This window comes from Haemaphysalis longicornis, unplaced genomic scaffold (assembly GCF_048455015.1).
Source record: "Haemaphysalis longicornis isolate Haplotype H1 unplaced genomic scaffold, Haemaphysalis longicornis Haplotype H1 scaffold_9, whole genome shotgun sequence".
NCBI classification, from domain to species: Eukaryota; Metazoa; Arthropoda; class Arachnida; order Ixodida; family Ixodidae; genus Haemaphysalis; species Haemaphysalis longicornis.
Genome location: NW_027526460.1, coordinates 147,129,902 through 147,154,370, shown reverse-complemented (window position 1 = coordinate 147,154,370; position 24,469 = coordinate 147,129,902). Strand labels below are relative to the sequence as shown.

At 49.7% G+C, this 24,469-nt stretch overlaps 1 protein-coding gene across 1 annotated transcript; it reads right to left on the bottom strand.

The window, feature by feature from the left end:
- Window positions 1-212: 212 nt before the first annotated feature.
- LOC144151687 (arylamine N-acetyltransferase-like) lies at window positions 213-3,091 on the bottom strand. The gene has a single exon (XM_077682798.1). The coding sequence runs from the start codon at window positions 1,399-1,401 to the stop codon at window positions 340-342; it is 1,062 nt and encodes a 353-aa protein (XP_077538924.1). The 5' UTR covers window positions 1,402-3,091; the 3' UTR covers window positions 213-339.
- Between the last annotated feature and the right edge of the window lie 21,378 nt (window positions 3,092-24,469).

Below are 24,469 nucleotides of genomic sequence, written 5' to 3'. Positions count from 1 at the left end.
TTTCCCGACCCAACTGAACGGGCAAAAAAAATGACTGAAGTACCGCCTCCAGAAACAATGTTTATGTGAAACAGGATAACACAAGGTCAGAAATTGGTCTGTTAAGTTCCAAGATACCATAAACTGGCTTGGCAAATTTAGTTCATTTATTTGAGCATTGCAATGATCTGTAAACTCAAACAAAATATTTCTTACGTGGTGAAAAAACACAAGCACTTTACCCTGCAAAAAGAAGTACCTGCAATCAAAGCTCCAAACCGGGAAAATGTGGCGACTGGAAACGCATGTCCAGCGTTCAAAGGTCCGGTACGGAAGGTGGTGGTAGAGTACACAACATCGCTATCCTTCTGGCCATATAAGTTTTCTGGATAATGCATTCGCACCACTATTTAGTGACTCGAGAAGCTGGCGTATTTTGGTGCGCAGGGGAACAACATCCTTTTCAGGATCCAGGTTCACCCCAAACTCATTCTGCAAGGCATCCAAGATTTCGTCTTCACCTTGAAATATTCTTTTTTCCACGATGCCATCTTTCGGGGACCATCGGATGTACCGATTGTTCGTAATGCGTAACCAATGGCCGTCTTGAGCCACACGTCGTCCCACGAAGAGAATGCGCCGCATGGAGCTGTCAGGGTGCGTGGATGAGTACCAGTTTAGAGGAGCGACGTCCATCCACTCGAGCACTTGTGGCTCGACCGTGTAGAAAATCTTCCAGCCACCGCCGCTCGACGGTACGGAGACTTCTAGCGCTTTCGATGGATGCAGCACGCGGATTCTGAACGGGTCGGTTTCTCCGCTGACCGAGAGAGCACGATGAAGGCCAGCAACCGCCATGCCGACATCGACGAGACAGTCGCTGTCGTGGGCAAGTTCGACGTAGATGACAAGATGCGACAGCCGGGCGACTCTGGGGGAATCGTCGGGAGTAGTGAAGCGAAGGCGGGCTGCACGGAGGTGGACGCGGTAGCCGAGGGCGAGCAAGAGACGAGCAAAGAGAGAGTTCAGCTCGAAGCAGTAGCCACCACGTCCTCGCTGCGTTACCTTGCTGAGGAGGTCCTCGACTTCCAAGGAAATCGGCCGGCTGAGGAATACGTCCAAGTTCTCGAAAGGAACGCGCTCCGAATGGGCTCTTATCAGTGAGTCCAGGTTTTCTCTGCTCGCTTCCGTAGGCTTGGGCAGCCCCAGATGTTTCAGGTAAACTTCAGTTTGCTGTTCCGACAAGGGCTCCATTGCTCGTTTGCAGGGTTCCATCTTAGTTGAAATACGACGCCACTCCCTCAGCAGAACTTGTTGAAATTTTGTACTAGATGCTGTGCACACGATAAGCTCACATTGAGGTTGTTGTTGTTGTTCCTTGATATTATTGGCGCATACCCAATCAGGGGATCGGCCAAACATCAGTCGTTAATTCGAATGAGATTCAAAGGAAATTAGAAAATTAGAATAATTCAAAAAAAATTAGAAAAATTTGGAAACTTTTGTTTTTCTTGTGTTGGAGGAATTGAGTTTGGAATTTGGTCAATATTGAAACAAAAAAAAGGAAATAAATAAATAAAGAAAGAAAAATAAGAAGAGGAAGAAGCAGAAGAAGAAGGAGGGAGAGGAGGAGAATAATAAAAAATATTCAGAAATGGATGCTTTTGGAGGGCTCAGGTGAGGAGCCAGAACAAGATACGAATTAGGTTTTAAATCTTTTGGAATTTTCTATTAAGCGCAGAAGAGCAGAACAAACATCCCGGCGGCAATATCCCGTTTCTGAAGCCCCAAATGATAAAAGAGCCGGCACTGATATTACCAACCCCAGGCGATGAAGCGGCACTTCAAGGAGCTGACGTCTGAGGTTTGAAAATCGCCGACATGACAAAAGGAAATGGTCGACAGACTCTTCTTCATTACAGTAACTGCACATGGCAGTCTGCGCCAGACGGGACCTGTGGAGGTATCTGTTCAACTGGGGCACACGACATCGAAGGCTCGTTACAATCGCCTCCAGGTCGCGTCAGGGGCACCAATTCGGATTCCAGGAGAATTTTAGATGAGAAAAATCTCGCATTGACAATAAGACTGATTCGTGCTGCCTTTGCAGCTTCAACAATCTACGGAATCTTACGGCAGCTAATAAAGGCGTTGTCTCAATGACATCGACAACAGGCCCGGAGAGTGCTACCCTTGCCAGTGAATCTGCAGTTTCATTAAAGGTGATTCCCGCATGCCCAGGGACCAAAAGAAGGTCAACTTCAGTAATATGAGGTGGCAGAAAGGATCGAAACGTCCGTAGAAGAGGTGAGTCTTTAGGAGAAGAGAGGGCTAAATCTACGGATAGAGAATCTGTAATTATAAGTGGAGACGACACCGATATGTCAAGCTTTCGTAATACCAAGACAATTCCCAAGAATTCCGCATAGAATATAGGGATAAAATCCACCAGACGAACCGAAAAGTACCAATTTAAGGAAGGGGAAACTATAACTATTCCGGATTTTTCAGCTCGTTGAGAAGCATCTGTATATCTGATAGTACCTTGCTGAATTGAGGCCAAATGATCTTGTAGGATATTATTGAGCAGTCTGGCAGGTAGCATTTTAGCATTTTGGGGAAAGATGTTCCGGAAGTTGACCGTTATCGTATGACCACTACCAAGAGATGGAAGTACGTTATTGAGCGCAACCCGTAATGGAGACACCAAGCTTTGTGCTAGAGTAACCTGCGGTCGATAGGACCTGGGCCACTGGGCCGCCAAAACCACAGCTGGCTCAGCTACAAAGATAAATTGTGCCCTGTTAACCCCCGCGCCATAGGCTCTCAGGGAAGTATCCACAGTGAGTATTCTAAATCGGTGTATCAGAGGGGGAACTCGGGCTTCCAAATAAAGTAACGCATTAGATGCATATTTAGGTAGCCCTAAACAGCAGCGAAGAGCCTGGCGTTCCAGAAGAACTAGGCGATGGAGCTTATACGTAGCAGCACCCGAGAATAGAACACACCCGAACTCTAAAATAGGCCGCACGTACATATGGTATATCATCAGAAGAGATTCACGGCGCATTCTCCTCTTTCTATGGCTGAGGCGCCTCAACATGCCAACAGCACGTGCTCCTTTAGTAGCTATACGTTCTATATGTGGACTCCAGTCAAGTTGGCTACCCCAAGGTATTTTAAAGTATCAACCTGGGGTATGATGTGCTGACGGTAACAGAGAGTGATATTAAAGGAAAAAGTGGACGGAAAAGCTAGCACAGAGCATTTGCTCGCATTTATTGTGAGAGAGATGCTATCTAACCAGGAATCTAAAGAATTCAGATATGACTGCATTAATACATACAGTTCGTGTATGTCAGAAGCTGACGCGAAAAACGCGATATCGTCGGCATAAACATAAGTCTGGACACCCAAAACCACAGGGGCCGAGCTTAACAGGATATTAAAAAGAACCGGCGAAAGGACTGCTCCCTGTGGTACACCTCTTTTCTGTCAGTGCCGAGAGGAACAAATGTTACCCCCCACACACACCAGAACTGCCTGTCCTTTAGGAATTCACGCAGCCATGCGACAATGTATCTAGGGAAATTTAATTTCTGCAAGCGAGACATTAACACAGGGTACTCCACGCTGTCGTATGCTTTTGCTATATCCAAAGTCACTAGAGCCGCAACCTGTTTATATCGACGGGCAAGTTTTATACGACTTTCAAGGTCGATGTGGGCCCTCCAAATAGAACAACCTGGGCGAAATCCAATTTGACTTGGGATGAGGATATTATACTCAGACAAAAATTCCATAATTCGGTGAAGCAAAATCCACTCAATTAGTTTTACTACGTTCGAAGTGAGAGATAGGCCTGATATTATCAACAGCGAGGCCCTGACCAACATTATTCGGTATAGGAAGTATTTTAGCTATCCGCCACACATCGGGAATCCATGCATTCCTGAGAGAATAATTAATCATACTCAGCATGTCATCCGGTGCATGATCGTATAGTAGTTTTAACATTTCAGAAGTAATGTGATCCGGACCAGGGGCCGCTGCTGGCATTTTTGACATAGCATCAAAAAGCTCCGCATGCGTAATTTCTGCGAAGTCCTATACCACTATAGGTGGAGGAGGCGAGGTAGCTAGAGCAGACGATAAAACGAATTTGCAGACCCCTAGCAATCAACTCTAGAGACTCAGAGATTTTATTGGAAGATAACTCTATAGAGTCTAAATTATCAGATTGGGGAACCGCTTTCCTAAACCGAAGAAATCGAAAAAGGGCCCGCTTATTAGTGGGTTCAGAAAGAATTGAGCAGCGGTGACAGTCATAGGCCTGTTTGGCATTAAAAACTGCTCGTTTGAACATCGCGGAATGATACTTATAATTGCTCCAGTTCAGCGGGCAATGGTTATAGCAAAGCTTCTTCCAGGCTGCCTTCCTGCGTCTAAAGTTGCGTGTACATTCTTCATCCCACCAAGGGCTAGGTGACACAGCTCGCTTAGACCGTACTTCAAATAACGAGGACTGCGCCGAAGTGGTTAGGGCAGCACAAAGACCCGTCGCCTGTTCAGTTGTGTCTTCTGCAGGCAGTGAAGATACGGCCTCCTTCAGAGAGATTTGGAATTTCTTATAATCTACAAAAGTGCAACTTCGCCGGACGAGAGAGCGAACAGGGCACTGAATCTCAAACAATATTGGAATGTGGTCACTGCTAGTCCCGCTGTCAACAGTAGACCATGAAGAAACTCTAACACCCCTAGAACAAATAGTTAAATCTAAAACAGATCGAGTTAGTCCCTGTATGTAGGTAGGAGAAACAGAATTTATACATGCCAAATTGTTGTCCGTAATCCAATCTAACAAGCGAAGACCGCAGGAATACGTTCGGTAGCCCCAAGAAATATGATGGGAATTAAAGTCTCCCGCAACAACGACGGGAGGTACAGCCGCAGCAAGAGCGAGATCTACGGGTTCTGAATCAATAACCCCAAGTGCGAAGTAAACGTTCGCCAAAGAGAAAGGAAGACAGCCAGGAAGTCTGATCTCCAATACCAAAATTTCACAATCTGATCTTCGAAGCTGGAAGGATACTTTGGCCTTATGACCGAATTTTGTTGAAACTAAAATCAAAAGGCCTCCCCCTCGTGAAAGTCTGTCTAGTCTGAACGTGTGGTAATTACATAAGCTAAAGCTTTGATTGCTATTGAGCCAGGTTTCCTGAGGCAAAATTAGATCTGGATTGAACTGGGAGCTCAGACAAAGCAAGTCCGCGAATCCGGCTGTAACAGATCTGCAGTTCCTTTGGAGCACTTTAAGGGACCCTATGACTCGGGGAGACCAGCCGCTGCAACTGCAGCGTCTAATATGCTTTCTTGGATCACTTTTCGCGGTTTATTTTTCTTGTTCTTTGCTTTCGGTTGAGTATCTATGGACCCAGTACCTGAGGAGCGGCAGGAATTGCGCCATCTGAGCCACTACTGTCCGGGACACACACTCCGTGATGCTAGCTGTTAACTGAGTCACCACTGAGGACCCAACTTTCTCCACAGCGGCTGCTATAAGCGAAGCAAAAGCTGGATCAGCTAGCGAAGGCTGTGGAACCTTGGACACCGCTTTTTCAACTGCCGCACCGATGGCGTTCAATACAGCGGGCTCGGTCACCGATGAAGTTTGTTTGGCGGCTATTCTAGCGTAGCCATGCGCCCTTTCTTTAAAAATTCCGAACGTTTCCTTACGTGAGCAGCGGCGCTTTTCTATTATATCAAGCACTTGGGCTTCTTGAGCCCTCACAGGACAATTGGAGTAATCTGCTGGATGACCAGCGCCGCACAAACAGCATTTGACGTTCTCAGAGGAGCACGAGTCGGCAGAATGGCTGTCACCGCACGAACGACAGCGGGTAGACGATTTGCACGCCTTTGCAGTGTGGCCAAAACGCCAGCAAATGAGACACTGAAGAGGCCGAGGAGAGAGGCGCTCGACTCGGTAAACCAGAGGCCAAGCTTTAATCTCAGTGGGGCATGAGGAGCCCACAAATGTGGCGATCACGGACTCTGTTGGGACCCTGTTGCTCTCCACAACGCGGCTGCAACGGTACACTGATGTCACTCCGGCCACCGCAAACTCATCGAGTATCTCGTGGGGAGTCATCTGAACATCGACACCGCGAATAATGCCCTTCACGCATGCCAGGTGGGGGGGGGGGGATGCACTCACCTGGTGAGAAGCGAATGTTGTGCATTTAAGAGGTCTACACCACAGGTCTCATCTGATGACTTACAGAGGATACCGGCCTTTCCAAACGGCCGAACCTTGGATATTTGTTCAAACCTCTCGGTGACAGCCCGAAGCGCCACCTGCACGATCCGGGGGTTCTTTACCCGATGGCTCCGCCGCTCACTGAAAACAGAGCTGCCGGGATGCAAGTCACTCCACTTCGCTTTAGTCTCCACCGGCAAGTCCTGAGGTCGAATGGAGGCCGCCCAGGGGGAACTCCCCCAGCCTGGCGAGTCACGAGACATCCCTGCGCAGCTAAGTGCACCTGGGAGGCAACAAAGAGAAGCGACAAGCGACCAAAGAAACAAAAACCGCCTGACGGTTGGCCGATCACCTGCAGCGCCAAACCTCTAGGGCGAAACTACGTTCTAGCAAGCAACCACGCTGGCAGACACGTCAGCCATCTCCTCCTTCGTAGCACTGTCTTTCTCGTTCTTCGTCTTCTTTCTTCACAAGAGGCGCCAAAATCTGAAATGAATAAAGCAGAAGCTCTAAACTTCGTTTCGCACTTCGTCTTCTTGTTTCTTTACAAAAAGCATATATAGGGCACGGTACTCACAACTTGCCTTGCAGATAGCTGGGATGCTTTCCTAGGAGCATGCTATCCACCTAAATGCATAAGCTTGCCCAGAATAACGGTGAACTGCCTAATAATGTTCCGAAGTGCTTTTTAAGGCTTCATTGGTGTAACATCAAAAGGAGAGCCACCAACGTTGTTAAAGAGTTCGACTGTGTATCAGAAGCAATACCGAGGACACTGACATACTTTTACGGTGTGTTCCCCCGCTCACAGAATAACAGCTGGCGTGTGCGCTAGTACCCTCTTTTTTTTCCGCAACTCTTGACAGCTGACTTGTCCTATTTTACTGGTCATGTTTTCTTTTTGCCGTACGTCAACCAAGCGAACAACATGCTGAGTCAGCCGAGTCAGCCGGAGGACCTCACGGAACTGTAGGTCCTCGGAACTGTAGGTCCGTAGGTGCTCGCGGAAGGAAAGGGCGACAATGCCTCTGCGCAAAGCATAGCGTCTCCTCGCCGGTAACCGTGTGAACTATTCGCATATAGGACTGCAGTTTTTTTAGCTTAATATTTTGGCTGAAGGAGCTTAACAATGGAGCTTAACATATTGGCTGAATGAAAACATTTTTTTCTTGCGGTAGCCAGCTTATTAGAAAAGAAAACGTTCACTTCAGCCCGTCTTGAGAGCGATACCCTCGTAGGCATTCGCTTTTTGACCTTGCTTATATAGTAGCCGACCGATGTTTCGGACCTGGAGGAGAACGAAAAATATTCCGAATAAAAGAGCAGTCCGAAATATTCGCGAGTCATTACTTCTTTAGGACAACTGCCGGTTTCTCAGGAAAGTCCGGAATATCCAGCAAGTCCAAATTTTAGGGGTCCGAAAAACCGGTCGGCTACTGTAAATGACAATGGTAGACAACATTTCCATGTTTTTATACTCAAAAGGGACAAAAAAATATTTTAACAATTACCACTCTTGTGCTTCTCGTGATCTACGGTATCAACTGCGTAGAGGGCGCTCTACAGTTGAAAATTTAAAAAGAGAGATAGGCTTTAATGGTAGTCTTTCTTATTCATTTATGAGGCTTTTGAATGGCCCATTCAAACCGACAGAGATCTTTGCATACGTGCGGTAGTGCCATGTTTGGCAACTACTTGGCGCCAGCTTTTCAACTTCACAATGTTTACTGCCGAATTAAAATTATCCCAGGCCATTTATATAGACATTTCTTGTCGTAACCCGACTACATAAAACGCTCACGTTCATATGACTGAGAGGAGATGCAGTTCCCCCCAAAAATTGTCTGTACTTTTATCGGGCAATGTTGGTGTATGCGGTTTTAACAAGAACGTTTTTGTACAGGGAGAAAGTGACAAGGTCATTGCCAGTTAGAATAAACAGGGCTATACCGTGGTGCTAGGAGAAATATGGATATTAAGGGTCCTTGTAAGCTTGAACACGGGACACATTGAACATATAATCTGGGAGAAATGGCCCAACTAAAAAATTTCTCCCACCTCCCCTCGCGGGAACCCCTGTGTAGATGCGACGCATAGGGGGTTCCGTTGTTGTTTCCGTTACGTTGATTCTCCCATCGCGTGAAACGTGCCGTGAACCCCCTGCCGCGGCTATGACGCAACCTGGCGCGTCTATGACGCAACACAATCCAACACAATCCACTTTAATCCAATCCAATCCAAGCCAAGCCAAGCCAAGCCAATCCAATCGAATCCAATCCAATGCCCCTCGCGAGAGAGGGTTCGCTATCGGAGAGGAGAGGGGGTGAGCGGCGGAGAGCGCAGCTCGCGCGGCGAGGAGAACTGGTTGTCGGCGTATTCTTTATTATGTACTTCAGTGTCATTCCCGACCAGACTGGCGTCCGTGGAAGCCTCGATTTCACCGGACACTAAAGTTTGCGCGCGACTGCAGCGCCATATCTCGCCGCCGCTTAGCAACTCTGGGTGGGTGGATGTCGCGACCGGCCGTTCAGCGCACGTAAAAACACGCGCGCTGCGTGCGGTTCGACGCTGTGTGGTGGAAGTTTTTTAAGAAACATACTTATAATTGCAAGTTGCAGGGTCCGAAAGGTTCAAAATGGTGCAGGAAAAAATTAGTGGCCACGCCGCTACTGCTGCGTGAAGGACTGCCACAATCGCGAAAGGCAGCCTGCCATCGTTCTGTACAGTTTTCTCGGGCAGCCGTGGAGAAGAAGCGTCGCAAGAAATGGATTTTAGCAGTAAGAAAGCTATGACATTTTTTGTCAGTGGAAGGAGTAAAATTATGAGTACGATGACTGTTTATGCGCTTTGCAGACACGAAGGGCCGTAAAACTAAAACGTTTGCTTTCAGTGTACCATACCTATCGCGCGCTGCGATGAATCGCATGCCGTCGTAGTATTTGCATAACACAAGGTATTACGGCTTCCGCCACTATTGTTTTACCAGCAGTAACCTTTTTTTAGCGACATTCACGGCACCCAATGGATGCCAAAAAGCGGCACAAGAATATGTTCACAGCACTTCGCGGGTGATGCCAAAAGTCAAGACGATCAATACGCATTCCGCTTACTGCCCTGCTCTGTTCCATGAAGTGAACAGGGTTCGGCCACGCATTCCAAGCGAGAGCGTGGCAAGCTATCAAAGGCAAGGTTGCATTCACTCGCGCTGACTTCTTTAATGCGTTTTGCGTACTCGGAAAGTTGAGGCTACTATTGTTGAAGCAAAGGATGGGGTGGAGGAGGAAATACTTTTTTGGAGAATCCTGAACGGCCTGAACAAACTGTATCACAATTAGCCGCTAAAACGACTACGCACAATATAAAAGCTGAAACTAAACAGAATCTTCGTAAAGACAACCACAGCTCCGCAGCCGATTTCCAACTGTGTGAACTGCGTTTACTTTGTAATCAGCTGATAACAGTTGGAATCCGTTGTTAATTAGTGACAACACCGACCGACCTGAAGAAGGGCAACCGGAAAAGTAACTGCAGTGTGGGTGCACGAACAGAGGAAACAAAACAAACACGCTTCTGTCGTGGAGCGCCGTTGTACACGCTGGGGTCACTTTATTAGGCTGTAAAACAGGAAAAAATAATACTGACCTGAATTGGCGCTGCAAATAAGCTTCCCTTGCTGAGAATTGGACTTCGCAACGATGTCTGTCCCATCAATTTGTTTCACGGCGCACACGCGCGCGGGAACATACATTCCCTAACTCTCGCGCACGCGAGGCCGACAGTAGTAGTTCAGCCCCGTACCTAATTGTCCGGAAATCGCACAGAAGCACCTGAGGCATGGGGAAACTATTTGCGAGAACAGTTTTCAAGCACGAGACACCTTCCAAAGACAATCGCAGAATAAAAAAAATAAACAACCGAGAGGTGCCGAACATATGAACGCGCGCCCGCCCTCTGGCTCTCACCGACCCAAAGTTAGCTCAAGCGTCCGCGGGGCGGCGCTGGGTGTACTTTATTCGTATTTTATTGAGTCTAAGGCTCCAGCTGTCGAGGTGTGCGGACGTACAGAGCGCGGCGGAGGCATCGGCGACGAAAACGGATAAGTGTTTCAAATTTATTATTCGTTTTTTAGAGTGACCATGTTTTAGAGAGAGATGTAGGTTAGTTGAAAGGGGCGGTTGTTGTTAGCGTAGGGAAGTGACCGAATCAGAGGTGTCGCGCGGTTGTTGCACGTGGCGGTTTGTAAGCGTTGGTAATTCGTGAAAGAAGAATTGATGCTGTAGAAAAGAATCGCGCGTTGCCACTTAATTTTAGATTGGAAGGGAGCGCGCGAGAACGTGGCAGTGAAGTAAGCCAGAGTTGGGCACGCCTTGGACGGGCAGTACCATGCCTCAGAGGAAGAAGCCGGGTGTGATGTGCACGGGGTGCGAGCACGAATACCCGCTCGAGGAGACGAGATTCGAGTCGGTCTAGGACGCGGAAGGGCAGGACTTCATGTGCAGAGTGTGTGTGCTAGCGTCGCGCCTCGACCGGCTCGAGGAAGAAAAGGAGCAGCTCAGAGTTCAGGTAGGCGAGCTACAGGAGGAGTTGAAGGATGAAAAAGAGCAGAGGAAAGCACTGGAAGTGAGGTTGGCGCAAATGGAGGTCAAAATGGCGACGAAGGGTGACATCTTAACAAACGATGAAGCAGGTCACGAGGCTGATGTGTCGGCAGTGCTTGACCCCGAGAAGGAAAAGGAGGAGGACAAAGACGCCACGCCGGAAGACGATCCCGGACTGGCGCTGACTCAGCCGGTGCGGGAGCAGGTGGCCGCGCCGGGGGGTAGCCTGGAAAACGAAGAAAGGCGCATGCTGATCGTGGCGGGGGACTCCAACATGCGGTCCGTCCCCTACCTTAGCCCACTTGATGTGGGGGTGTGGTGTTCCCATGCAGGGGAATACCTGGGACTCGTTTCCACCGGACATTGAACAGTGCGTCACGTCGCCCCATCAGGAGATGCAACTCCAAGCTATCCAGCGGCTCGATGCTGCGCTGGCCCGGCAGAGGCGAACGGAGACTCCTCCTAGTAGCCAATGATGAGTCAGGCAACATAGAGGTCTAGCGAGACAGAGGGGTGGCGAAGCCCTGCGCGGCATGACCCACTCCCTCACACGCCGGATAGTGATAATAAAGTCTTGTTCTCTCTCTCTCAACATGCGGTACTCAGAAATGGAGATTAGAGGCCGGGTGAGAGAGGCCGAGAGAGTGCAGGTTGGCATGTTCCCAGGGCAGACGGTCAGGGTGGTGTTAGAATAGGCAAAGGATAAAATGTGGGAAAATATGCAGGGGCAGAACCTAGTGATTATCGCAGGAGTAACCAATGACGTGCTGCAGGGAAGGGGCGCGGAGTGCGCAAGCAGCTAGAAAAGGGGATGAAGGAACATCGGGCGCTGTGCCCACATGTGCAGGTCGTCGTGAGCACAGTACCAGATATAATTGGGAGAGGGGTATATGTGGAAAGGGAAGTTGTAGCGGTAAACCGATACATACGGGAGCTGGGCAAGGAGCTGAGTTTCGCTGTCGTAGACATCAACAGGGATGTCCGATGGATGGGCCGGAAAAGGGCGTTCCAGCGGGACAGAGTGCATTTCAACGGGCAGGTGGGAGCAGCCATCGGAAGACGACACGCGGCGCGAACTGTGGCTTTTTTAGGGGGCCCACAGGCCTTTGCGAAGATGGCGTAGACAAATTCAAGGAGCAAAGGGAGATAGCGGGGTCGGTGCAGATCGGTGCAGGCAAACGAAAGGGACGACGACGGCGTCTAAAGAAGAGAGGGGGGAAACTGAATATCGCGTGCATAAACATGCAGGGTGGCAGGAAAAGAGAGAAGTGGATGGAGATTACTAAGCAGTGGAAGATATCGAGGTATACGCTGTGACCGAGACGCACCTACGGGACTTGGAGGAACCTCCGGTAATCGGAGAGTATGTATGGGAAGGTTGTAACAGGACGGCTGGATTGAGAAAAGGCGGAGCAGTAGGTATGCTGGTACGGCAGGGGACTAATTGGAAGAGAGTGAAAGAAGACTGTAAAGAACATGCGTGGATGAAAGGGACAGTGGAGGGTAGGGAGATGGCTTTAGGGGTGTCTTACCTGTGGACAGGTAAGGATAGCAAAGAACAAAACGAAAAACTGGTGGCGTGTCTAAAAAAGGACATCGAAGATTTGAAACGTTCCGGGGAGGTACTATTGGTAGGGGACATGAACGCCCACATTGAAGATCTAGACGGGTACACCGACTTCAACAGAAATCTAATGCTAGATATGTGTGAGTACCAGAAGCTGATCATAGTAAATAGGGAACAAAAATACGAGGGTCAAATAACGTGGGAGTGTGGTAGGAGACAGTCGAGTATTGACTACTGCCTTATTTCAGAGGGACTTTATGAATGGTTGGATGGCATGACCATAGATGAGGAAGGGGGCCACAGTCTGGGCAGTGATCACAAGCGCATAAACCTGGGTTTTGGGAAACTGGGGGGCGAAAAAAACGGGTCGACCGGGGCAGCGCACAACGTTAAACAGCAAGCAAATTGCGGATATAGCCAAAAGCATAGAGGCTGGAGAAGAGAAATCCTGGAGAAGAGTGGGAATATGACAGGCTCATCAAGACTATGCAGGAAAAAATAGTCAAGGCAGAGGGGGCCAATCGACGGAGAGGAAAAAAAACACCCAAAAGCTGGTGGAACACAGAAATAAAGGCGGCGATAGAGAGGCGTAAACAGGCGTCTAGAGTGCACAGGCAGGCCAAGAGGATAGGGAGACATCAGGAGGAGGTGGACCTAAAATGGGAGCAGTATAAGCAAATGAAACAGGAAGTGCAGCAATTAGTGCAGGCGAAAATAAAGGGGGACAGCGAGCGATGGGTAGCGCAAATACGAGTAAGGGGTAGAGACGCGCCGAAAAGGTTTTGGAACCATGTGCAGGCATTAGGGAAACGTACGAGTCCCACAGAAGGCGGTACTATAGAACTCGAGCAGGGGCAGATGCTCAAGGGAGAGGAAGCATTGTAATACCTGCACAAAATCATCACAGAGAAGTTCGGTAAGGTGGATGAAGAGGCCCCGCAGCGACACAGAGATGTCGCGGCGGGTAGGCCGAAATGTCTGGAGATAGATGGGGACAAGCTGAAATGGAAAAGAGCAGAGGAAAAGGTCCCCAAGAATACCGCGGTAGGCACGGATGGGATACCGATGGAGTTGATTAACCAGTTAGGACCAAAGAGCAAGGGAAAGTTCTTGCAAGCCATCAGAACAAGGATAGAAGAAATGGCAATACCGGCCGCGTGGCAAATGAGCAGGATGAACTTAGTGTACAAGGGCAAAGGAGTCAGGACAAACCCAAGCTCGTATATGCCAGTAACCGTCACGTCAGTGCTGTACAGGTTACCAATGCAGGCAGTGAAGTTCGAACTAGAGCAGTGGGTGGAAGAAAATGGGATATTATGGGAGCTTCAAAATGGGTTTCGAAAGGACAGAAGACTAGACGATAACTTATTCGTGGTAAGCCAGTGCATAGAGGTGGCGAAGATGCAAAACCGACCTTTGTGGTTAGCCTTTCTGGACATTAAAGTGGCGTGTGATAATGTAGACAGGGAGCGGCTTTGGAGTATCCTGGAGGACGAGGGAGTTGGGGCAGAATTCATTAGCTTACTCAGGGAGCTATACCGGGAGAACCAAGTGCAAATAGTGTGGGAGGGGGTAACATACAATAGGCCTGTATACACCTACAAGGGTCTGAAACAAGGATGTCCTCTCTCTCCGCTGCTGTTCATGATCTACATGACGGGGTTAAAAAGGAAGGTAGAAGTCAGCACGATGGGCTTCGACTTATCCTACATGAAAAACGGGCAGGTGGTGGAACAACGGGTTCCGGGTCTAATGTATGCAGATGACATATTGTTGATGGCGGAAAACCTGATAAGTATGCAGGGCTTGATGGATATATGCGGTGAAGAAGCGACGCACCTAGGGCTATCCTTTAGCAGAGAAAAATCGGGGATCACGGTCTTTAATGACGGCGAGGAGCACAAAACAGTACCAGTGCAGCAAGTAGAAATACCATTGCTGAAAGAGTATAAATATTTAGGAGTATGGCTGAACAACAGCGAAGGTTACACGCAGGCGCCTGAGGCTCACCTTAAGACGAAAGGAAGACGGAACGCGGCTATAATGAAGCATAGAGCCCTCTGGGGGTACAGGAAATACGAGGTGGTAAGGGGAGTCTGGAAAGGGGTCATGGTACCAGGATTAACTTTCGCTAATTTGGTTCTGTGCATGAAGTCAGAGACCCAAGCGGGCCTGGAAGTAAATCAGAGGGCGGTAGGCAGATTAGCCCTAGGGGCCCACAGTAAAACTACAAATGAAGCGGTACAAGGGGATATGGGCTGGTCGTCTTTCGGGGCGAGGGAGGCGCAGAGCAAGATAAAGTTTCAGGAGCGACTTCGTGAAATGGAGGACGAAAAATGGGCCGCGAAGGTGTTTAAGTACCTGTATTTGAGGAGCGTGGACACCCGTTGGAGACGGAGGACCAGACAGCTGACCAAGCGGTACGGAAAGTCGGTAGGGGAAAGCGGGGTTTACACAACAGTTAAAAAGCAGGTAAAGGCAGCAGAGACGACGAAGTGGGCAGAGAGAATGGAAGCGAAAAAAACCCTGGAGACTTATAGGGCAGAGAAACGGGAAATTAAGACGGAGGGATTCTATGGCAATACAAGAGGCACTGCGTTGCTCTTCGTGGCACGGGCAGGGTGCCTGAGAACCCGGGCATACACGGGTAGCTACAGGCAGCAGGATGAAACGTGTGCATGCTGCGGCAGTGATCGGGAAACTATAGAACATATTATCAGGAGCTGCACAGAGATACGGCCACCGCGGGGTGAGGGGGAAACGACGCTGGCGGAGGCTTTGGGATTTGGGGCGAGGGGGAACCTCAACTTCAAGGCCATAGAGGTGACGAAGAGGCGACTGGAGTGGTGGTGGAGGAAAAGTAGGGAAGGGATGGGTACGCAGGCGGAGTAATCATGCGGACGAGAATTTAGAACAGCGAGGGGAGAAAAAAGGGGGGTGGGGAAGATGAGCTTACAACAGAAAAGAGGGAAAGATGGGAGGGAGGAAGCAAATCTATAGGTTAGCTGGGAGTAGGGCAAGTAAACGTAATAAAACAGGCTTGGTTGCTGTTTGCTGCTTGGTGCAGGTTGGTTGGAAGTCGGTTGCTGACAACCGACGCCCCGATTCAAAGGGAAAGTCACTAATCATCATCATCATCATCGTCGCGCCCTGTGAGCAGTGATCAGTCCCTATACGCCTCGAGCTTCGTGATCGCTGCGCCGCCTGCCGCCGCTTCTGCGCGGCGCTTACGGGATGTCCGCTGCCCAGCTAGTAGCGGCTCATGCAATGTTTTGGTTCACTTACGCTTCTTTTTGCCTTTCCGCGCCCTGAACATCTTGTTAGGGTGATGTCTGTAAGCAAATAGTACGTTTAGGGCACTTCAAAAAACAGCTGCGTCCTGAGTAGAGTGCTCGAACGCCAACAAGAGCTAACCGCGGTACTGCGCGCTTTTTCGCCGCCCTTACGGCCGTCGGCGACGGCAGCGGCATATCACCACTGTCACCTCCGAATATCTCAGGCGCAAGTGAATTCTATTAACGCCTCGTTTAGTCCTAATATTGGCACAGTGAGAGGTTGGTATTGTTTTGCAGCGCAGACAACGAATTCGGCCTTGTTTTGAATGTATACGTCGTAGAAAAATATCATTCGGGGAGGGGATTACCTAATACCTGATAATACCTTGTGCCCTTATAGAAATAGAAGCCACGCGATATCGTTAAGTATATTCCATGTCTGTGGGTCGTTAAATAAAGGGTCCCCTCTCGCCTGATGGACCAAGGAGAGTTAATAAAACCACGGAAAAATAAATGGTCTGTCAAGTCCGGAAGCAATGTAATAGCTCGTGCGGGAATGAAAAAACCCAGTACAGCTTCGGAAATCCTAGGGACGTTCGTATTACTTTAAGCAAGGTTGAACTCACGGGACCAACTAGATGCGAAATGCACTGATATTTTCCAAGACAGGGAGGGCGAGGAGGCGGGCGCTTAACTGTCGTTGTCTACAAATGCGGAGCGAAATCAAGGAATGACCGTTATAGTAATCACACACAAGCTGAGCGTTCACCTTTATTTTGTTTTTCGACTTTAACGAACAGCAGATCACTCGGCAGACACATTTTTTTTGAAGTATAGAGTAAGGAATTTTACAAGCGATTAAAGGTGTCGTTGGAACAGTGTGGTATGTGATAAGGCCCTCTGATTTCACTTTTGTGCTGAATTCTGGAGGCTCCCTGTATCATTTGATGATGTTTCGAAGAGCCGTTTAGTCACGGCTTCGGATATAAGGGGGGATATATGTAACCGATGACTGTTTGTAGAAGCTCACCTCGCGACAAGACGACCCAGCCGTAAATTCTTTGTGCTGACTCCCGCATGTAACTTTGCATTATTCATCGCACTTATTGCGTAGAATGTCCGTGGAATTTACGCCACATTGGCTTGTTCAGGGTAGTGATCAATATCCGAGATATGAAGCGTAACTGCCGGGCGGTCAGGTATACCTGACCGCCCGCCAGTTACCTGACCGCCCTCCTGCCAATCGGTTTCGTGCGCTTTCATAATCTAGTGGAGCACTCATATATGACTGCTCCGCTAGATTATGAAAGCACACGAAACCGATTTACATCGTAGTGTACAGATAGCATGAGCATCTGAACGAACGCTGCTTACGGTGGTACTGTTAGTAAATTTCAAGGAAGTGTAATTACAAATCAGCTCCATGCATAGGCTGGTTTCGCGACGCCGGGCTGTGACACACACCTGGCGCTTATGCGGACAAAATGTACCACAGTAACATCGCGTCAGAAGCATTTACACTCTCGTAAATACACCACATTTGCGAACAGAGTGATTGCTCCACATAAATATGTATTTCCAACGCATACAAACGGAAAATATCGGTCGCGAAGGTGCCTCAAAAGCAACGGCGACAGTGGTGAGCGGGCCAGCGACTCCCGCGTATGCTTTCACGTACGGCCAGCAGACGCTGGATGTGCCGCAGCCCCGTCTGCAAGGCCCGCATCTCGATGGGCCAGGTTCCCGCCTCGGTGTAAGTTCCCGCAACCGGCGACGTGGAGGGGAGGCCCAGGCACATGGGAGCGCTGCTCACTATCTTCGAGGAGGGCATCGAGGTTCCGAACCGACCCTGTCTGGAGCCGCCACAACCAGACACCGGGGAGGCCCTGCAGATCACCACGACCCTCCGCGGGGTCCGCAACAAGCGGACCACACCACCCCAGGCCATCCGCCAAGAGGCGGCCGTCCTGCTGCAGGACAAGCTGAGCAGCTACCTGCATCTCTTCACGGACGGCTCCGTCAAGCACAGCACGTGCGAGGGGGCGGCTGCGTGCGTGGTGCCTGAGCTGGGAGCCAGCCGGAGCTGCCGCCTGCCCTTCCCCACTTCCTCCACACGGGCGGAGCTGGCAGCGCTGCACCTGGCCGCCGACCTCCTCCTCGAAAGGGGGCCCCATAACCACCCCGGGGCGGTCATCCTCACGGACTCCAGGACTGCCCTGCTGCGGCTGCACGCGGCCGATCAACCCACCAACAGCAGCGGCTACCCGGAGCGCTCCCTTGCAATCAAGCTGCGCACTGTGGCCTCCCGAGGCTGCGACCTGCGGCTCCACTGGCTGCCGGGCCACAGTGGCATCCGGGGCAACGAAGACGCCGACGCCCGCGCCAGGGAGGCCCACCAGGAGGGCACCCCAGTCTCCGAAGACGTCACCGCGTTCGACGAGGCCCGCACTGCCCTGGCCCGCATGGTGCAGACGATGCACCCCGACCCTCGGGTCGTGAGCGGCCTGGCGCCCAGACCGTTGCCCGCACGCATCAGCAGGGATGCCCGCTGCCTGCTTCTCCGCATGCGGCTGAACTGCTGCAATGTGGCGGAGCGTCTGCATAGACACGGCCGCAAGGACTCCCCTACATGTGCGGACTGTTCCGAACTGGAGACGCTCGAGCACCTACTCTGCTTCTGCCCCCACCACGCAGGCCCGAGAGCAGAGCTCCACCGAGCGCTCCAGCGTCGAGGCCTTCCTAGCGCCGACATGGAGGACCTTCTGTTCCCGAAGGGACCTGCGGCAACCCAACGGGAAGTGTTCACTCGTCTGCTTCACTTCCTGAAGACGACCGGCCTCACGCAGCGGCTGTAGCCCGGAGTGCAGTGATTGACTGGTGTGCCCGGACTGACAGCGTTCTAGGACTGACAGCTCTCTTTATACCTTTCTCTCTCTCTCTCTCTCTTTCTACCTTATCCTATCACTCCCCCTCTACTTCCCTTCCCCTGCACTGGGTTGTATGCAGGTGAGCTCCCTGCCGAGCTCAAAATATCCCCAGTGAATTTCCTTTCATTTTCCCGTCGCGAACCACAACCCCCCCCCCCCCCCCCCCCCGCGTATGCTTTCGAAACGGGCCGCTAGGGGGATTTCAGTGGCGCCCCTACAGGCAGCGCTCGAGGCGTGTACTTGGGTCGAGCGAGCGAGGTACGATGACAAGGCTAAGGTGCTCTGCACTTAAAAGCGGTTCACCGAGAGTCAATGAATCGGAGTGGCAGAGACCAATTACTCACCGCTAGAAAGTATGCCCGCGCAAGCGTTGCAGCTTGAAAGGCGAGAGCTTCGTCGTCCCGGAGATGTGCAGCGCTTCCGCAATCTCGCTGGAACGAAAACCTAGTGTGTTCGTCACCCATCCAAGCATTTGTTGGCCGAGCAAATATCGCTGCAGTTATCGCGTCGGCAGTTTTCGTAGTACATCACGTCGTTGCTGCAGTGTCTGCGCCGTAGAGGGCTTTCTGCGACGTTTTAACGCAGTTCTGCGGGTTATTTTGTCTTTCTTCGAACAAGGATAACGAGTTTTAAAGGGCGCGCGTTCATGTTTTTTTCCTGTATCGCCGCTCGTTCAGCGCATAATAATTTCCATTCGAAGTAGACCTTGGTATGATGCGCCCAATGAGTGGCGCCATAACACGGAGGGCGCACGAAGTAGGCCTTGCCCTAGCGGCGAGTGTGGCTTGCGGCGCTGAATTTTAATTGCTTTCACTTAAAGAAGCTATAACAGAATGTCTTCACCGAACCTAAAATTACGGTGATTTTCGGGTGATCAAGTGCGGTCTTCGACCACTTCGGAAATGCCAACGGGCAGAACGTATTTCACTGCACCCACTTTTTAATGTGATTTGTATCCGTCACCATGATGAGGCCAGCTGAAGCTAATGTTATGACGATTTCAATTAAAAGTTTATTATAATGCGTACCATTCTTTGCCAATTACCCCCCCCCCCCACTTGGAGCCACGACCATGTAACGAGTGTATTACCACAAAAACGCGCATTTCGCGGACGTAACACCTTTAATCGTTGCAATACCGTAACTGGGGATTACTTGTCCGACAGAATTTTGCAAAACCAAATAAAGAAGAAAAATAGAAAGAAATTCACAGAAATGAGGTGACAAAATAAAAAAAATATGCACCTTATACATCTCCACCGAGAACCGGAGAATAAGAGAAAAAAAGTACGCAAAAGAACGATCAAAAACAAAATACGACTAAAAAATAGCGAAAATGGCGAACTGTGTACGCCCCGCTTTTCCACAAAAGTGCATATCTGGCCAACGTACCATATTTAATCGTCATAATAGAGTGTATGGAGGTAACTGGTCAGACAGAATTTTCAAAAACCAAAACATAAGAACTATAGAGAATAAAATTCCCACAGAAATGATCCGACAAGAACAAAAATATGCATCTTACGCAGCTCCCCCCAAAACAGAAGAGTAAACAAAAACATTTCCAAAAGAACGTTTCTAATACGAATAAAACATAGCGAAAATGAGCAAACCGTGTAACACCTGCATTTTGGCCAAAATGTAGATGTGGCGAAAGTAATACCTTTAATAGTTTGGAGATATTTGGTCGCACACAGTTTAAAAACTAAAAAGTTTAAAACTTCAGTTCAAAAACGAAAGAATCAGTAAAATATAATAAATAAAGATTTCACAAAATGATCAAAGAGAGTCAAATATACTGCCACGAAAGAGAAAGATGGTCTTGGCTTTGCAGGACGAAGCACTTGGTTTATCAGTAGGCAGCGTACAGGGCCGCCAGCACGAAGGTAGAGCCGCTCCTTCTTCTCTAAAGCATTACTCACTCAGCATGGTGGTTATAGTGTTTTCCCTATAGTCGGCGCGTAGCCTTGCGGGGGTAATTATCGTTAGTAGTTTGGTGTTACCCCACCCCGTCAAAAAGCATGCATGGACTCAATGCGGAAGAAAAGTGTCAACAATAAGAAGGAGTGTGCAAAGCACAACGTAATTTCTGTTAGGGTTCCGACAGTCGTTAACAGTCTTGCAGTCGTCTCGGGCACTCAAAGAGTGCCAGAGACGCCTCTATGCAACGTCGGCAGCCGGAAGTTCATCATGTGTCCTTTGAGCCGGAATCAGCACTCAACGGGAGTGACGCGGCTCCATACTAGCCACCTCAACAACTTCTGAAAGTGCCCTCCGTTGACATGGAACAGCTCCTTCAGGAACTACTTGGTACGTGACCTCACTCAGTGGGCGCACATCTTTGTACAGGCCGAAGTACAGCGCGCGTAACAGTTATTCCGATCGCCTTGAAGGCGCACAGGGTCCCACACCCACACCTGGTCTTCAGACTGGTAAACCACCTCTTCGTGACGGTGGTTGTATGGCCTTGGTTTCGTATTCTACATCACGTGAGGTCTCGCACTACTTCGCCGCGCCTAGCGAATTCTTTCGCGCCTGAAGTGAGCGCTTCAGTTCAGCTGGAAAGAAACATCAAGTGAAATATTGTCGTGACCTTCCCACCGTGAACGAGACGGAAGGGGTGAAGCCGGTCGTTTCTTGTGGGGTCGTGTTATACGAGAATATAACGTTGGGTAGTATCTCACTACAGCAGTTGTGGCCGTCATTAACATACATGAAAACCATATCCGCGACGGTGTAGTTTAGCCGCTCGGTCAGACCATTCATTTGGGGATAATATGCAGTTGCGCGTCGGTGGGCTGTGTACGGAAGTGTCATTATTTCTTCAGTATGCGCTGACGTAAACGCGGTTGTTTGGTCAGTGATCAAGACTGCTGGGGCACCATTCCGGAGCACCATATTGTGGAGGAGAAAACTCGAAATATTTTTCGACGTTCCTTGTGGTAGGGCTTTCGCTTCACAGTATCGTGTAACGTATGCGGTAGCGGCCACAATCCATTTTTCTGCAGTTGATGACTAAGGAATGAGCCCAGTAAATCCATGGCGATCTGTTGAAATGGCAGGTGCGGTGGCTCCCCAAGCTGTAAGGAGCCGGCTGACCGAGTAGACGGAGATTTGCAACGCCGACAATGCTTGCACGTCGTGACATAGTGTTTAATTGTCGCGGCTAGCTTAGGCTACAAGTACCTCAGCCGGACCCCTGCCATTGTGCGAACGAAGCCTAATTGTCCCGATGAGGGCTCGTCGTGGCAAGCGTAAAGAACGTCATTGCGTAAGCATGCAGGCACGAGCAGAAGGTTGGGGTTGTTTTCTTTGTGGTCGAAGTGCATGGGTTGCCACCCAGAACTCCACCAAACTGTCATTAGGGAGCGAGAGGGTTTACACAAAAAGGACATTATATACCAGTAGGGAGCGTACAGGGGAGTGAGCAAGAAGGTAGAACCACTCCTTCTTCTAGAGAAGGTTACTGCCGGGGTAAGTACCGTTTACAGTGTGGCCATACAGAGTGTTCTAGCTATTATGCCCCAACATTTAAAAAGAGCAATGACGTTACTCGAAAAAAAAAAAATCCTGGCGCAGAACCCTTTCAGCACTGTGGAGTAGCGGTCAGTAATTTATTTGTTGATGAGATGCAACCAATGAACTGTAAAAAAGTAACTGGCGATACCATGCTCCCTAATGCGATACTTCGGCGCAGCAGCAGTGCGTTGAGGCAGCACGCATTCGTGGGTTTTCTCGACGGCGGCTGTGGTGAGCCTCTGCGGCGGCGGCGCGAAGCATGCGTCTCAGGAAGGGACCGTGAACTGCGTGTTAAAAGAACGCACATCATAGTCACGCGCACGCCACCGTCGCATCTTCGCCCCAGCGTCGCGCCGCCGAGCGCATCGAGCGGGCACAGCATACTGCCCACCCCCCACCGCATACCTTCGGAGAGCGCTGGCTGGCGTCGCCATGGCGAACCGCCCTGCCCTCCCAATTTCGCGACACTCTCCTGCTTTGCTTTCTTTCCTCGTTCGCTTTTCCTTTCACTCGTCAGTCCAGGCCATCGTTCCCTCAGTTACGCCGACAACCGGCTAACTCGAGAAGTACTGTCCTAATGATTAAAGTGTCAATGAGGCACTTATACGTTGCTACGAGAGGCATCTAACTGTGGTATTTTCAGCGACGAAATAATAAACGATTGCGTGGTCATTCATTGTGACTGGTAAAGAAAACCCTAGAAATATGAAGAATAACTCGCGGCGGAGCTCCCGCCCACCGCATAAAGCAGTGCCCTCAAACAGGCTGCCTCTGAGTTAGCCACAACAAAAGAAAGAAAACAAAGGAAAAAGAAATCGTGACCGAGTTCATGCCTTATATGCCACGCGAGACCCGAGAAACTACCTGTTGCTCCTCCTTGTATGCCTGGCATCATCAGGGTAATGCACTGTCACTTCGTGCGTGTAACAGTTGATGCAGTTGCTTTTGATGCAGTTGATACAGTTGATGCAGGCGAAAAGCAAAAACGCCCGTGTGTTCGAGATTTCGGCGCACGTTAAAGATCCCCAGTTAGTCAAAATTAATCCGGAGACCTCCACTACGGCGCGCCTCATCGCCTGCGTTGCGTCGGCGCGTTAAACCCTGCAGTCAATCAATCAATCAATCAAACCAATCAATCAAGCTTTCAATCAGCTTATTTGACGGCGATGGTCTATAAAGCGGGTGGGATTGCCTTCACGTGTTATTTTTCATATTTTGCGGGGTTTCTTTATTGCTTAAAGTAAATGGGTACGCAAATGGTTCGTCGCTGAAAATACCGCAAATAGATGCCTTTCGTGGGTACCTACAAATGCCTCATTGACACTATTGATTAAGACAGTCCTTAAAGAGTTACATAATAATTATTAAAAATATTTATTAAAATCTCAATAACTAAACATTAGTGGCCGCTACTTCGCTGTACGGAAAACATTATGCACAAGTTTTCCCTCGAGCATAGCCATTGTTTTTTTTAACCTTGGAGAATGATAGCTGGCACTTTATACACCTGTCCCCAACACAGAATTATAGGCAAAAAGTCCGCGAAACAACGGTAGCAATACGAATAAAAGTAGCGAAAATTTGCAAACCATGTAACGTCATGCATTTCCAGAAAAATGGAAGATTTGGTGGAAGTAACAATTTTAATAGTTTCAATAGCGTAAATGGAGTAATTGGTAGAACAGGTAAAAGAGAAAAATTACACCATCTTCCCATGGGGAACCCTGATGAGGATGCGAAGCATCGTGGCGGTTCCGTGTGGTTCCATTGTGTTGCCGTTATGTTGAGTGATCTGCTTTTTACTAGCGCCAGAGGGAATTCCGCGTCCGGGTCCACACCGGTGGCAAAGGCACTCAAGTACTGTTGTGTTACGGGGAGTAGGCGGTGGTTCTCGAGGCGCCGAATTTCGTCCATCATGTTCTTGTCGATGGTGTCTCTGCGGTAGAATGGGTAGTCTCCGTCAGCTTTGGTGAGGCAAAGGTTGTTGACATTGGTGCACCGGCTGAGAGCAATGCACACGCCCTCCTCTTCGCAGCTTTGTCTTCTCCGTCTTTTTCTTCGGCGGTTCCCCTACGGGAAGATGACGACGGTGGTTGAACGCGAAGCTATCTCGTGATGGATTGTTTGGTTGGCCAATCCCTAGGGGCATCCTGCCACAATCAACATCAGAGGCGCTGCAGACGGGGCTGGTTGAGCTGCAAGGCGCGTGGCGCTTCCGGCCACAGCTTTCCCACGGGAAATTCAACATCCTCCTCTAAAGTTTTCAGTTCGTCGTTTCCGTCGACGTTCAGCTTCGCGTGCCTTCGTTGTATCAGTAGCTTCTTGACGTAGTTTGAATGAGTCAA